We start from the raw sequence: 14,743 nt of genomic DNA, 5'->3' as shown, positions 1-14,743 counted from the left end.
CAGGCAGTGCAGCGCTTGGTCCCAGGCCGCGTCCTGTATGCTCACTGTGTGGGGAGAAAGGGAAGACCTTAAGTGAAAACCTGGTTGTACACGTAATATGGTTCTTTGTCCAAGTTCACTTATTTTTTTTCAGGGTGGAGATTAACAGGCCGTATTGTACCATATTGCACACAATCTAGATATTTTTTTGTCTCAAGTTTTAGAAATATTTAAACTTTCTTGCTAGACTGTATGTCCTTAATTGTGTAAATAATCAAAATTAAAGAAATGTGACCACCATATTCTATTCTCCATCTCATCTTCCATCACCCTGCCAAGCCTCAATCAGGGGTTTGGTTTGACTTTGATTTGGGGGTTTGTTTGCATTTTGCTGTTACCTTTACTTTGTTTTCTTTCTGACCTTTTGTATTTGTACAAAATGTAGAACATCCTCTGTCTCTTTTCAAGCTGTCACTCTGCTTTTAGCTGCCCCCTGATTAATTCTATCCATTTTATAGCCAAACACTTTTAATTCCTGGAGTCTTATCTCTGAAATAACACAGGTAACATACTTCAGACCAGTATTGGAGCAGGTTTGCAAATGGCCAGATATACCTTAATTAGCAAATGGCCAACTTGAAGGATACCCCAATTAGAGACAGTGTCATATTGGTATCTGAGAACTTATTTGACTCTGACAAGAAAGCAGCTAACCCTTGCCATCTTCTGAAATTGAAAACAGCCACTGTCCGAAAGCACCGATTTTCACAGTACTTTGCCTCTAAAATTTTCTCTTAATTGGATAACCAATACTATGTAGAAAACGTTATTCCTGTCTCAAAGGAAATGCAATCCCATAGCTTGCTTCTTATTTTCTTTAAAAACAGAATTGCTTCCAAATATTTTCACCTGTCCCTACTGTTTCAAACTGGGCCACTGCAACTCAGTATTGTTTGGGTTTCAGAAGTATTACTACTGATACTTACCCATATATTAATTTAAAGGAGTTTTGTGTATTGTTTTCATAATGCTTTAAAGCTTTTCTTTCTTTTTTAATAACTCTTAGGAAATGGCAAAGATTCTCAATCATCCAAGAGTATATGCTTTTCTGCACATACCAGTCCAGTCAGCCTCTGACAGTGTGCTCATGGACATGAAAAGAGAATACTGTGTGGCAGACTTCAAACAAGTAGTGGATTTCCTTAAAGAAAAGTAAGTCTACTAATATTTGAGAAAATAACAGTATTGGGTTTTTTGCAATTTCAAGAACATGTGGCTGAAAACACAATTACTTGCAACTTCATAATTAAGGTATGAAAAAGAATGAGCTTCTTTAAGTTTTCAAAGTCTTTGAGTTTTCTGTAAGCCCCTTGATGTGGTTTGCCCCTTTGCTTGAGCTTTTATAAGCATCTTAAATCTCCGCATGACATGCTTTTAATTTGTCAATATATTCCTAATCTATTTCAAATAATACATTCTTAAATTATGTTTTTATACTTAAACTACTATATATAGAGTGCTTGAAGTTCAAGTTATTGAAGTCTTCTTTAATGTGGCTTTTGAGCATTGTATACTTTGTGTACTGGAGATGATCCAGCTCCAGCAAATGTGAATGGATTGGTTTGTTGGTTGTTTTTTTTTAAGTAAGTATTTTATGTCCTATAGCTGATACACATTTACATCAATATAGTAATACTCTAATCTTGCTTATGGGGCTCATAATTTCTAGGATAATTTCAAAATTATTTCCCTTAACAATGGAGCTAACTAAGTGTGAGAAATAAGAGTGTATCGTAATGTGTTTACTTATGCTGACCTCAAGATGAAAGTTACATTCACCTGCAAAACTTTCGTAACTACAAGTAATAATTCAATGCCCAAGGAAGTCTTTTCTTAGCTTTTAAAATTTAATGGTGGCATAAATTGATGGATGTTTCTGCACTGATTGTCCTAAAAATAGGTAGCTGGAGAATAATTTCTGTCACATTTTTTGGCTACTTACTCTATCTTCTTTTTTTGTTGTTTGTGTGCTTGTTTTAATGAATTAAGGGCTGTGAAGTTGTACTTTTCAGTCTTGAATTGCATTAAAATACTTGTACATAAAAGACTCTAATTCTCATAATCATTTTCATAATCAATTTTTCATGATCATTGCAAAATCCAGCAGTCTAGCTATGTAAAACATGTCATGCAAGAGCTGCATGGGCATTATGATAAGTAAGAAAGCAAATCAAACTGTGACACAATAGAATCTATTTTGCAAACTGTATGTGTGGTTTATAGGATATTCCTATGCATCTAGGACAACTGATAGAAATGGAGCTGCTTGTCTTCATACAGGTTGATGGGGCATTAATTTTCCACCCTAAACAATGCACATGAATTCTTGGCACCTAATTTTCACGTGACTATGGGTCAGTGTTAGTTTTTAATTAACAGATATATTGTATTCCCACGTATCTTAAGTGGGAACTGTGTCAGTTTGTCTTAGTTGACTTGAAGCTGATTCATTATTCTCTTCAGTAGTTTTAGCATTGGCAGCTATTATCATAACAGCAGCTGGATTTTCGATAACCTAGTATAGCTGGCACATGTTGGGGCATATGGGAATTTATTAAATCATTCAGCTCTTGCACACAGAAAAGAGTGAATTACTTAATATCCAAATTTAAAACAGCTGGTCATTGAATATACAGTAATCTATGACATACGTCTTTTTCCACAGGCTTTTTTGTAGAGAACTTAACAAGGAAGAAATAATTGGTTTGATGTCTTAATTTTAAGTAATAATAAACTTTACTTATCCTGCTTATTAAAAAACTACCAAATGATCTAGTAGTTCCTGTTAGAAAACAGTCTCCAAATATTAAGATGGAAAATTCTTTGTACCATATGGCAGCAGGATGAGGAAGCTATGCAAGGCAGAGAAAATGTTTTGGATATTTGAACATGTGCACATCTGTAAAATTAATATTTTTTTTCTTTTGCGCTTAAGAGCATAGTGCCTTCATTTGTAGTCTCTCCTCTTATGGCAGCAGCCAGCTATTACATTCGCATATAGATATTCCCATAAAGATCTCAGCACAAAGTTTGCCAGGACTTAACATTGCTGCAGACAACTCCAGAGCCTAGAGCCAGAATAGCTAAAATTAAATATGTGTTTGAACTACTTTAATAGCCAAAAGGGATTATTTCCATCTTCCATTTATCAAAAAGGAAAAATAAAATAAAAGTAGAGCCCCCTATATCTCCTTTCTCTATTGCTAAGGCCATAAAGACATCTAGAAGCTTCCTGCGCAAAATGTACAGGGTCTTATCAGTAGATTCCTAATGGCGTCTTAGTCTTTAAAATGTGACATCTGCTTTGATAGTATCTTCACGTAAAACTCTATTAAACCAATAATCATATATGCTGACCTGCTGAAGAAGTAAACCCACACATCAAGAAATTACATGGTTATCAGTTAAGTGCTTAATAACTTGAGTTCAAACATATAAGCAAATAAAAACGAAGTACAGCAAGTAAAAAATGAAGGGAAAAAGGAAAAGAATGAGCCATGTCATCTTTTCTGGTTTTGGATACCAAGTGATTCCTGAATCTTTTCTCAATCGGGCCATCAAAACACCCTGGGACTTTTTTCTCCCAGAAGAAGGAGCAGATGCCTTTCCTTCCTCTGGAGAGCCAGGAGTGACTGCAGAGGTATCTCCTTCCAAGAGTGGGTATTTATTTATATCCTGCCAGGCACAGAATGCTGTACAGAGAAGCTAGAGTTCTCCAAAGCAATTACTTTTTGTGTTGAAACTCACTTTTTAAAAGAATAGAGCATTCTAGACCATCTGAGACTGAAGTTAGACATGTCACTTTTTTCTTCTCTTTGAGGACTCTTTTTTTCAGGCAGGAACCCTAGAAATGAACTTGAAAAATGAATATTGGTGTTCTAGTGTAGTCTTTTGATATGCAATAGTTTGTTTTTTAGAGCCACTGTCCCCAGTCAGGTGACAACATTTTTGGTTTATTATGAAAATCAATAGCAAAATGTATGGAATATAAAGCCAGAAACACAAATCCATTAGACTGAAAAACTGAACTACAGAAGTCTTGTTTTATACTTTTTTTAGAAATTCCTTCTTTGATATTTTGCATTTTTTGCACTGAAATTTCAGTAAATTCAAGTGTTCAGAAAAATACTGTTGTGCATTTGATAGGTCAGTAGCTGATCTTACAGATATGTATGTATATATATATTTACTGAGGATTTATTTGTAAACTATTCTAGAGAGCAACAGCATAAAGGAAATGAGGATGTGCTGATTAATTTAAAAGGTGATCCTGTACAATTTGTACATAGTCTGTAGGGACTAGGGACTAGTGCCCTGGTCTGTAGGCTTTAGGGACTAACACAGTAGTCTGGAGGGACTATTTGCAAGACTGATTCCTGGATGAGATACTAATTTCAACGTGTTTGCAATTAAATACAGGACCTTTAGAAATTGCTGCTTAGTAAATTTAATCCAGAGACCAATTTAGTCTTATATCAGAAAGTCTTTTAATTGTGGTGTCATTATATCAAAATGTGAGTTGTTTTTCAAGTGATCTCAACTTTCAAGAATCAGCATAAATTATATTTCTGAAAGGTGATGTTTGTAGTTGCAAAAAGAACAAGACTGCTTTAATTATCTCAAAGTTTTGAAACTTAATCCCCTGAAATTTACTTTTGCTGATGAAAGCAAACAATTGGAATATACTTTAGTTAAAGAATCCTGAGATCTGAATGTCATATTCTGTAATTGCTTGAATAATCAGCAATGCGAATATATACCCATCGAAAAAATCCTTAGACTGGTAATGTGGTTTCCAAATCTCTTGTTTGCTGTTGTTGACCATACTATATTCTCTTACCTTTCTGGTTTGTGGAGCGATTAGAACGTTCATCAAAGTTTATAATAATCTTTCCCTATTACTTGATAAGATAAGAGAATTGTAACACTGAAATCTAGACAAATAAAAAAAGTGGGGAAATTTAGAGCTAGGCTGAAACACTATACCTTTCTGTTTTGGGAAATAGCATAATGCTGAGGAAAAGCTCGGTTTGCTTCACAGTTTGTTTGTGTTTGTGTACTGAGATAGTGTAATATTAATTGTGGGTGGCTGCTGCTGTTCACTTGAGATTATCTCATAATTCATACTGGAAACATCTGAGCTTTCCAATATCATTTGAAAGCCAGCAAATTTGGGCTGCCGGGGGGAGAGCCACAGCTCTGTCAGGCAGAAAGTTCTGTTCTTTTTTGCACTATTTCTCTCTTCTCCATTAAAGTCAGATGTACTAGTAAGCCTGTCCTAGCCTCCCTTACTTACTTTTAGTGATAATCAAGTATCAATTTTTTGGCATATGTAGATACATAAATGCATGCAGTTGGAAAAAGACACTAAAGGACCAAAAGTAAATGAGTGCAGTGGAAAATAAATCTCAAACTTGGAAGGAGATTAATCTCTCAGGTGTAAACTCGAATCTTAGTTGCCCACCAGTTACAGACAACTGCTGAACATCTGAAGAAACTGGAGATCTTGTCCAAATTGAGAGAAGGTGTTATAGAGTCCTTTGGGACAGCTGGCTTCAGGGAGGCTCCCTTCTTCCCTGTTGCTATACAAGGAGTTAAGACAACAAATGGTAGCTTCGGCAGCTTCCTAGGCCACCTCTTAATTCTGTTTTTAAGGATTTTGGGGGATTCAGCAGTGGCTGTCTCGTGTTTCCTTTGATCTGCCCTGATTTTTGTCTCTTGTTGCAGTGGCAGCCAGGCTGCATCTGCTTGGATGTTTAGACAGGCTGCTTCAGGGTAAAATAGTGTGGCTGGGAGCAAAGTGGACTTAGCTACTGTCTCCTCCCAATAATGCTGTATATCCATGTTAGTGGATTTTTACAGCAATATTTTAAGTGTCTGAATGAAACTTTTCATAGCCCACTTTCTCAATATAATTTTTCCAGTATGTTTCTGTATGACTGCTCTTGCCTTTCTGAGCAGTGTCACAAGCAGTAATTTGTTTCCCAGGTTCTAGTCTTCTGTTGTGACCTTGTTCTTATTCTGGGCATCGTAAGCCATACCATAAAAGCTTATGTGGGCCATCAGCTGTTTATCATGGTCTCTGTATTTCTTGTGCAAGGAGGTATCTTGCCATCCAGATGTCTTCTGCTTGAAAATTTTCTCTATTTTCTAATAGCTAATTTTTGACTGAAATAATGAACAGGGAAGAAATATCTTCCCAAAAGCTTGTTTCTAAATACTACTATTTGGATGATCAAGAAAATTCCAAACACTGTAAATAACTTGTAACTGTAAATAAGTTTCTTCTGAAAGATGTCCATATAGTAAGCTCCTGAATATTATTAAGTCCACATTGAAAGATAAATGGCTAAATGAGTCATCATCAAATTTGCAGCTATTACAGACAACCTGCGGTTTTGAAACTATCCCAGGCCTTGTGGCAGTAGTAGTGTCTTTATCACATTATCATGCCAGTTATTGAAACTAGAATTTGAGGGCAGTAAATAGAATAATTTTAAAATAACCATTTACTATTTTTATATACATTTTTCTGCTCACTTTCAAAATGCAGGTGATTATGAAGTAGACTATAACAGCTCCCTCACCTTTTTTGCAGCATGAATCTGTTTCATTTTCTGTCTGAAAATGCGCTTTTGTTTCTTGGAGAGAGACATCGTTGAGCTCGTTTTGCAGATGTGCAAATTGTGGTCCTAACAAACCGTGACAAGTCTTTCAGATTCAGGCTTTTTTTTAATGGGTTTTAGTACATCTGTTCTGTCAGTCTAACTACTGCAAATGCAAATGTCATCTGTTTAAAATCCTTATGACGTTTTCTGCTAAGAAATTGCTGAGTGTATTTGGTACTTATCTGTAATTTTATACTTCGGTCTCTAGACTCTTCTCTCTACTCTGTCTTTTGTCTGCACTTGGAGTCTGAACTAATCACTTTACCAAATGTGTCTCTTTTTGGAGGGTGTTTTAAATGAATTGAGTGTTTGTAAAAAGTATTGAATTAGCACCAAAAACTAAAATGTGGGGGGTTTTCACCAAACAGACACAGCACAAAAGTAGATTCAAGTTTGTGTCTAGACTTTACTCTAATGATCAGTAGTGTAGTCTTTGATGGACTACAAGCTCCTTTTACTACAGCATTAGTTGTCTTTAAGTGTCGTGAAATTTAAATTTGGGCTTACATAAGGCAGTTGCTAAATTTATAAGTCTTCCTGCCTTGCATTTGATTTGCAAGGTCATGTAAAGCGATACAAGTAGGTGAGAGGTTTCAAAGGTGCCGAACGCTTGAAGTTCCATTAATTTCATTAGGATATTTTGAATATTTAGTGTTCACCTGCCTGAATTTAAAAAGTATGTTTTTCTTTGGTTCTGACTGGGGAGAGACAAATGTTAGGCATTCCAGGATTCCAGGATAGCTTTTTTTTTTTTTTTTTTTTTTTTTCACTTTAACATTACTCCAACTAAGCTGAATGTCATTTTAGGAGGGCAATCTTTCCATTTTGGCTTGTACAGCACTTCTTTGCCCTCTTCTCAGCAAATGCTACTGTACCCTTATTTTCTAGCAAGGAGATATACTGAGGGGATTTCCTGGAGGGGGAATGGAAGGAGGGAAGGAAGGTCGCTTACAAATACCTGCATCTTTTTAATCTCCTGTCTTCACTGTTCTATAGGTTGTTGAATCAGATTTCATTTAGTTCATGCAGAGACCTCTTACTGCCACGGTTCGCATAATTAGATCTGTTGCCACTTTATAAATTACTAGTCACCATTTTATAGCATAGTCTTTCATGCCAGATGCATCAAGGATATTAGAGTTTTCTGGGCTGTAGGCTCTTAGTTATTCTATTGCTTGTACGTCAGGATGGCAGCTGCCAGAAGTGTATGCTTTTTTCTACTTTTGGTGGTCCCATGCCTTGTAAAGTGTGACTATTAAACTCTTTCTGTAACAGTGCTGGGGGAGAACATCATTTGCTGGAAGGTGAACTAAAACCTGCAGCTGAAGTTGTGGTTGTTATTTGTAGAACTTTATATTATAGGCACTTAAAAAAAAAAAAAATCTGTTAATAACGACTTAGCTGTGGGTCATCTGTATTGAACAACATGAATGTTTGTCAAGTTCACTTTACAACCTTCACTTTCTTATATGTGTGTATAGATAAAGAAATTACTAAAGTCTCTGGCTGTATGACTGAAAAAACTCAGCTTCATCTATGTTAATTATACCTTGACAAAAGTCTTCTGAAAACACACAGAGTATAGCAAAAGTTTTAATGACAGTGATCTCTAGAAGTTCAGGTTTTCTTTTTTCAGAATCTTAAAGAGCAACAAAAACTATTTACCTTCAAATAGTATGCCTTTTTCCTACTGGGAATATTGGCTTGTGTCTTACTATGCAACCAGTTATTTATCTAAAGAGTATACAGATAATGGTGTAATGGGTTCTCTGAAGTTTTGAGGATATTTTCATAAAAGTAGTTACTTAAGTTTTTACTTAGTCATGTACCCACAAGAGCTGGGAGTAAAACCTGTGTAGTATTTTTAAACTGGATTCTGTGCTTAGTAACTGTAATTAATATTGAAGACAAGCTTTTTGTTTCCATAAGATTTTTTTTTTTTTAAACAAATATTTGACATTTCACTGTTATGTTCATCCTTGCTTACCTCTTCCTTCCAACTGTTTCTTCCAGCCAAGTGAATTCAGGTTTAAATGAGATTATAAAATGCATGGGCCTAGAACTGTTCCATAAGGAATGTGACTGAGTCAACTTGGAGGACTATAGCACATGTTGTAGTATGGGTATAACTAATTTGGGGTAGTACAAAAATGAGAAATATAGAACTGGGTTTAAAAAAAAAAACAACTCTTTGATATGCGTGGAAGAATAATGCCAAAAGCCCATGGGGGTATCTCTTCAACAGTTCACAGTGCTTGTTTTTCAGAAGCTGTCTTACTTAAAGAGGATCATACCTTTTTTGAGCAGGAGACTTGGAGTTTCAATACATGATTTGGTAACAGTACCCTTTGTAATAAAAGGATATTTGTTTTCTGCATATGCATATCCTACAGCTACAGTCTGTTACCCAAATTCACAGTAAGAGTACGGCTGCAATCCCCATTTTCCTGTGGCTTACTCTGTTACTGGTACATCTGTCAGACTCTTTTTCATGTGCTGATCACACTTTGCCTGAGGATGTACACATGCAAATACTGAAGTCCAAATTGAGTCATTCGATGTGATGTTAACATAAAGTAATTCTAAAGTTACAGACTGCTTTGCAGATTAGATGGCACTAAGTGTAACTTCAACCTATTTATTTTGGGGGAAGGTACTGTTTAGGAAACTATGATTTCAAAATTTCTATACGCTCCATGATTTTTTATATGAAGTCTCTTCAGCTTCAGGAGCAATTCAGTTCTGCATACTGTCCTGTTTAAGCAGGATCTGCATGGTGCTCCCGTTTTACAGAATTTTCTTCTAAATAATACACATATTTTTCTGGAGATAGAGAATCATTATGAGAGGGTTTTTTTTTTTTTTCTGGCTCTCCTGCTATTGTTCTGCTCCTATAGATATGCGTAGAAACTGGAGGGTGAAGCCTGGCCAATAAAGTGCCCGGGATGAGCACAGCTTGCTGAGTGCAGGCTTACTGGGTACACAGGGCATTTGCACTTTGGATGCTTTGTGGTCACGACACTGTGATGTTCTGCTTTGGCCAAAGTTTGGAGAAATAATTTTTTGAATGGTTGCTGGAGAGAGAAGATATGCCCCCTTATTAAATGTAAAAATTATTTAGTCTTATTATTATACTTGTCATAGAAGCTGGCTTGCTTTTTTTACTAGTATAACTAGTAAAGTTGTTTGGAGTGATACTTTCTGTATGTAGTTATGGTTAGGCGCTCCTTTTTCGGGGCAGTCTTATCTGCAGTTTTCTTCTGCAAAATCCTAATGGGAGTATTGTTAGACGGTAGAGTAGGAATTAGTAATGTGCATCCAATTCCCAGTTTCTGAAGTGTAGCAAGATGGTATCTTTTTTCTTTTTCCTTCACCCCCTGAGGGCATGTGAATGTGGTTTTTGGAAGTGATATAAAATCTGTAGTAAGGTTAAAAGGAAGGAACTGTAAGCATCATGCAGAATTAGAAATTAGTTGTCTTAAAATATTTAATATTTATGATTTTTAAATGCTTGGTTTTACTTACTGAGATACTATACCACTCTAGTATTTTAAAATAAAATAACTAAAATCACTTCTTTGTTTTTTTCTCTATAAATATTGTTGTTGTGTTTCAATGTCTGGGTCAGAACTTAGAATGGAATTGGGGGGAGCCTAATTTGTTTTTAAAACTATAATAACTTTAATTCTTGGGGTTTTGCTTAATAACAGATTGATTTGACATGTAATTATCAATTTTAATTTGCTCCTGAGTTAAGTGTATCCAAACATATGTTAAGATACTTAAGTATTTATTGTGTTAGCATATTAGTACCCATACAAATCCAAGATGTATCATGTGTACACCTTATAGTGCTCAGATGTGAAAATTCTGATGATGGTGTTAAATTTTCAGATTTGATACATTAAAAAAATTAAGTATTTGTTCATTTACTTGTGTACATTTTGCTGAATTTTTGGCGTAGCACTAGGTAATAAATGAATTTTGTAAGCCATATTATTTTGATCATATAGAACAATATGGCACAAAAGAATTTTTGATGAAGGTGGTAGTTTGCCAGCTGATAAGCACTGACTGAAGTTACATTTGTGTCAAGCTTTCAGGGAAAATATGTTGGAAAGAATGACTGAAGAAATAAAAAATGCAAAACTTCTATAGCTGATCAGTACCTTTAATGGTTATTTTCTTTAACCCTAAAATGCTTAAATGAAGAAAACTAGGAAGTGGAAATAGGCAAAAGTTGTTAAACCTCTTAAAGTGTAGCTATGCAATTAAAACTCTATTGCGTGTGAGGCAGACAATTATTCAGCTACCCAGACGTTTTCTGTATACATTCATTTGGGGACTGTGATACAGATTACTTCAGGGAAGCTCAATTTTCTATTCATGTGCATCTTATACTGGCCTGTAAATTGTACTCATGAGTTGATGATTCACCTCTTTAAAATGAGAATGAAATTTATAGTCATAAACTTCTTATTTATTACATGGCAAAGTAATCGCAAACCTGACATTTTAAAAGGTTTGTGCATAAAAGTAGTGGCTATAGCAGATGAAAGTTTATTTTCCACAACTGAATCGCTTCTCTCTTGCACTTGGAATTATTTTGTCTTTATATTTTGCTTCTCATCGTGATGTAGAACTCTCGTTTTGTTTAGTAGGAGAAATTGCCACAGTATAGCTGTTAAATTACTTCATAACAGGAAGACGATATTGCAGATATGGTCATATGTGAAGGCACAACAAGCAATGTGAATTCTTCTCAATCCGCTTACCAGAAAATGTGATTCAGATGCAAGTTCAAGCTGGAAAATAAGTTAATGTGTCCAAACACTTTACACATAGGAGAATATAATGCCAGTGTCCCCATTTCTTCTTAAATCTGGAGAAAATATTTATCGGCAAAACCCAGAGGTCATAGAAATTAATTGTCTTCCAGCTTGCTGTGTCAGATGCCTCCCTGCTTGGCTTTCGAATGAGCTGTGACCCTTAGCAGGAGAGACGACTTCTGAGATCAGAACGCAATTCCATACAGACTTGCAGTCAGCCTTGGGGTAATAACTTTTGAATATTACTAAACCCGGCAGATTTGAGTCTCCTACAAAAAACTTCATATTAAAACCAAATACTGATCTCTGAACTGTTTATCTCCACTGAAGGATTTTTGTTGTCAAATTTTGTCAAATTTCAGCGTAAGCCTTCAACTTATTTACAGAAGCGGTAAACACCACATCTGAAAAGTGGGTCGTGTGGTGGCTTGTAGCTCTACTGCTGAATCTGTGTGTGTGTCTATGTCCCACAGTAACTAGTCACAGTTATTTTGTAGCCCTAGTGCTTGGTGAGAGATCTACTGTGTAGCAAGGACGGGCTGTTGCCCAGACTGCAGAGAGGTACGACAGACAGACGAGCTATGGGTTCAGATTTGAACAATAGACTGGCATGCTTTCTCTGCAGTAGTGGGATGGCTGCTCCCACACTGTTGACTTAAGTTCTTGGGAGTACTTGACTCACGTACTCAATCCTAAAAATTGCTAAGGCAGTCAGCTGAACTCTGAACTGTGGCCAGCAAACTATTTTTCCATGTAGCATATTCTCTTGGACCTCCCCCATCTCTGTTAGACCATATACCTAGAGAAAGGGGTTATAACACTGAACAGTTGAAGAAGCAGACTTCTGTTTCATTTCACCTACGTCTGTCACTTATTGTGTACCCACATACTTTGGAATAGAGGAAAATAATACATGTGCTTTGCTTAGTTGTGTTAATTTCAGTTTGTAATTGTGTGATTGTTGACATTGATTGTAAAATCCTAACAGCTGGGAAAAAACGTAGCAGTAGAGATTCCTCTTTTTTTTAATGGTATGATACTTTAAAATGTTTGTTTCAAAACCAGAGCAAGCAAATAGAGTTTCTGTAAAATTTCCTTTTACTCTTTGCTTCCTTCCTGTTTCCTTACCTACTTGATACTTTCCTTTAAATAGTTCTTGTAGTACTAAACGTAACCACTGTGTAGTGTAATGTATTTTACAGTCAGCCGGGAATGATGGCTTGGGAGTTTTGCCACAGCATTGTATCAGCTACTGGCGTCTGCATATGAATTTGAGTCTGAAGCTTACTTTCACCATAGTTTATTATGATCTTATGTGATAATTAGAATAGGTGTGAGAATAGGTGAGAGGACATAGGCAAAGGATAGTTGGAATTTAAATACATCAAAGTGGAAAATGCAGGGTGTGTTTTTTGTTCGATTTGGGTTTGTTTGGTTTTGGGGTTTTTTTTTGTGGCTGCATTTAGTAAGTACAATAGATACGCCTTAATTTTATGTGTGTCAGTGTATAAAATGAACATTGTGGGTGTGGCAGTGCATTGTAATTTAAATGTTGTGGGAGAGAAGTTTTCTTTAACCAATATAGTTATCAGCAGAAATATGATTAAAATCATTTGTAAATGAAACCCTGTAGAGTAAGGAACTAATCTAAATTTTGGGCATGATTTTGTGACTTTTATCAGCATTATACTTGGATGCATGCAGTGTTATGGATTCACTTAATTTTAGTTAAACATCTAAACATTAGACTGTGGTCACAAATTATGAATTTAAACTGAGCAGTAATATTAACTGTGCCTCAAGTTCTTCTAAGACTAGAAGAAGGGGAACATGTTTTGGAAATCTGATCCTCAATGCAGAAGCTCTTATAACAAAACTTTAAAAGCTGGCTTGAAATGTTCAAGTATATTGAAATCACTAAAATAGACATTATCTAAAATTATTTTCTGTATCTTTCAAACAAGAGGAGACATTTTCTAGCCCTAATTTGCAGAGCAATGTTTTATAGTACAGAGCACTATTTCAGCATTGGCAACCTCATGTAATTGAAGCCAAATAACTTTGTGAGTCATTCCACTTCCTAATCAGTGTTATTCACATATGCCATAGAACAGGGAAACAAAGTTTAAAATATTTGGCTTTTTAACTTTATTTATATATCTGCTTTCTTTATACATTTTAACGTGTACCCATGCATGCGGATATCATCTTCCCTTAGTTTTTTATGTTAGGGCCTGCACAACTATATGTATGTACCTGGGAGACTGTTGAGAGTCAAGGTTTATATCTCGCACAGCAGAAGCTAATTCTAACCTTGTATTCTCTCATGGGTGTATGCCTGCAATTCCTGGACAGTTAACATTAATTAGAAATTAGCAGGGAGCAATTGTGCTTCCCCTGGAGGATCATTTTTAGCACAAATTTAAGATGAAAGAAAATGAGAAGCTGTGTTACTGCCACTCGTTTGGATTATTTCCTTACCTCCTTATGATGGTAAATAATCATCAAAAACTTGTTAAACTCCTGAACAAAACTATTATGAGATTTGTTGGCATTTTATGAATGTTAACAACTTTGAAGCGTTTTGCTGAAATTTAACTACTTTCATACCTTTTATAGGTGACTTTGTATTAACCCCTCTCAGCACATATCATCTAAACAGAATATAGTTTAAACTTTACTGTTTCATTTTCAATATTTCTTGTCTGTCCTAATAAGCAGGACAGTTCTAAATCTGAATACAAGCTGGTTTAGAAACAGGATTGTTCCTCCATTCAGTACATATCTGATTCAGCCCATCTGCTCTAAAAATGGTAACAGGTCATACCTACCAGCTACCTACTAGTGTTCTATCTACTTTTCTGTATATTAGATTTAGGTTTTTAACTTGAAGTAGGGTGACTATATATCAATAATAAGACATTAAAGAAATTGGAACTACGGGTATAAAAAAACTTCATACAAATTGAAACAGTTCCCGAACTATGGATTCACAATAAAAATCAGAAATACAGATATATGGAAAATGTTACGTATAATGAAGAGAAGTTTACATGTGTGGCTTAATTCAAAATCCAGTGGACACAGTAAACAAAAGTTATAACTAATGATGTAATTTTACCATTAGCAACTGAATTTTTATACATTTTCCTTTCCAGATCACTCTAGATTTTTGACATAGCATACCTCCTCCCCCACAGCGGTGCA

General features: G+C 35.5%; 1 protein-coding gene across 4 annotated transcripts in view; it reads left to right on the top strand.

Moving 5' to 3' along the window:
• Nucleotides 1-14,743, top strand: part of CDKAL1 (CDK5 regulatory subunit associated protein 1 like 1) — a 432,072-nt gene that overhangs the window by 282,858 nt on the left and 134,471 nt on the right. For all 4 annotated transcript variants that reach the window (XM_052805186.1, XM_052805237.1, XM_052805157.1 and 1 more), the window contains one exon: nucleotides 1,046-1,191. In XM_052805186.1, the coding sequence (XP_052661146.1) occupies nucleotides 1,046-1,191 (146 nt within the window). The remainder of the gene's footprint in view (nucleotides 1-1,045; nucleotides 1,192-14,743) is intronic.

The sequence above is a fragment of the Harpia harpyja genome, chromosome 1 (genome assembly GCF_026419915.1).
Source record: "Harpia harpyja isolate bHarHar1 chromosome 1, bHarHar1 primary haplotype, whole genome shotgun sequence".
NCBI classification, from domain to species: Eukaryota; Metazoa; Chordata; class Aves; order Accipitriformes; family Accipitridae; genus Harpia; species Harpia harpyja.
The sequence above is the reverse complement of the archived record's forward strand: the minus strand, read 5'-3'. Positions and strand labels throughout refer to the sequence as shown.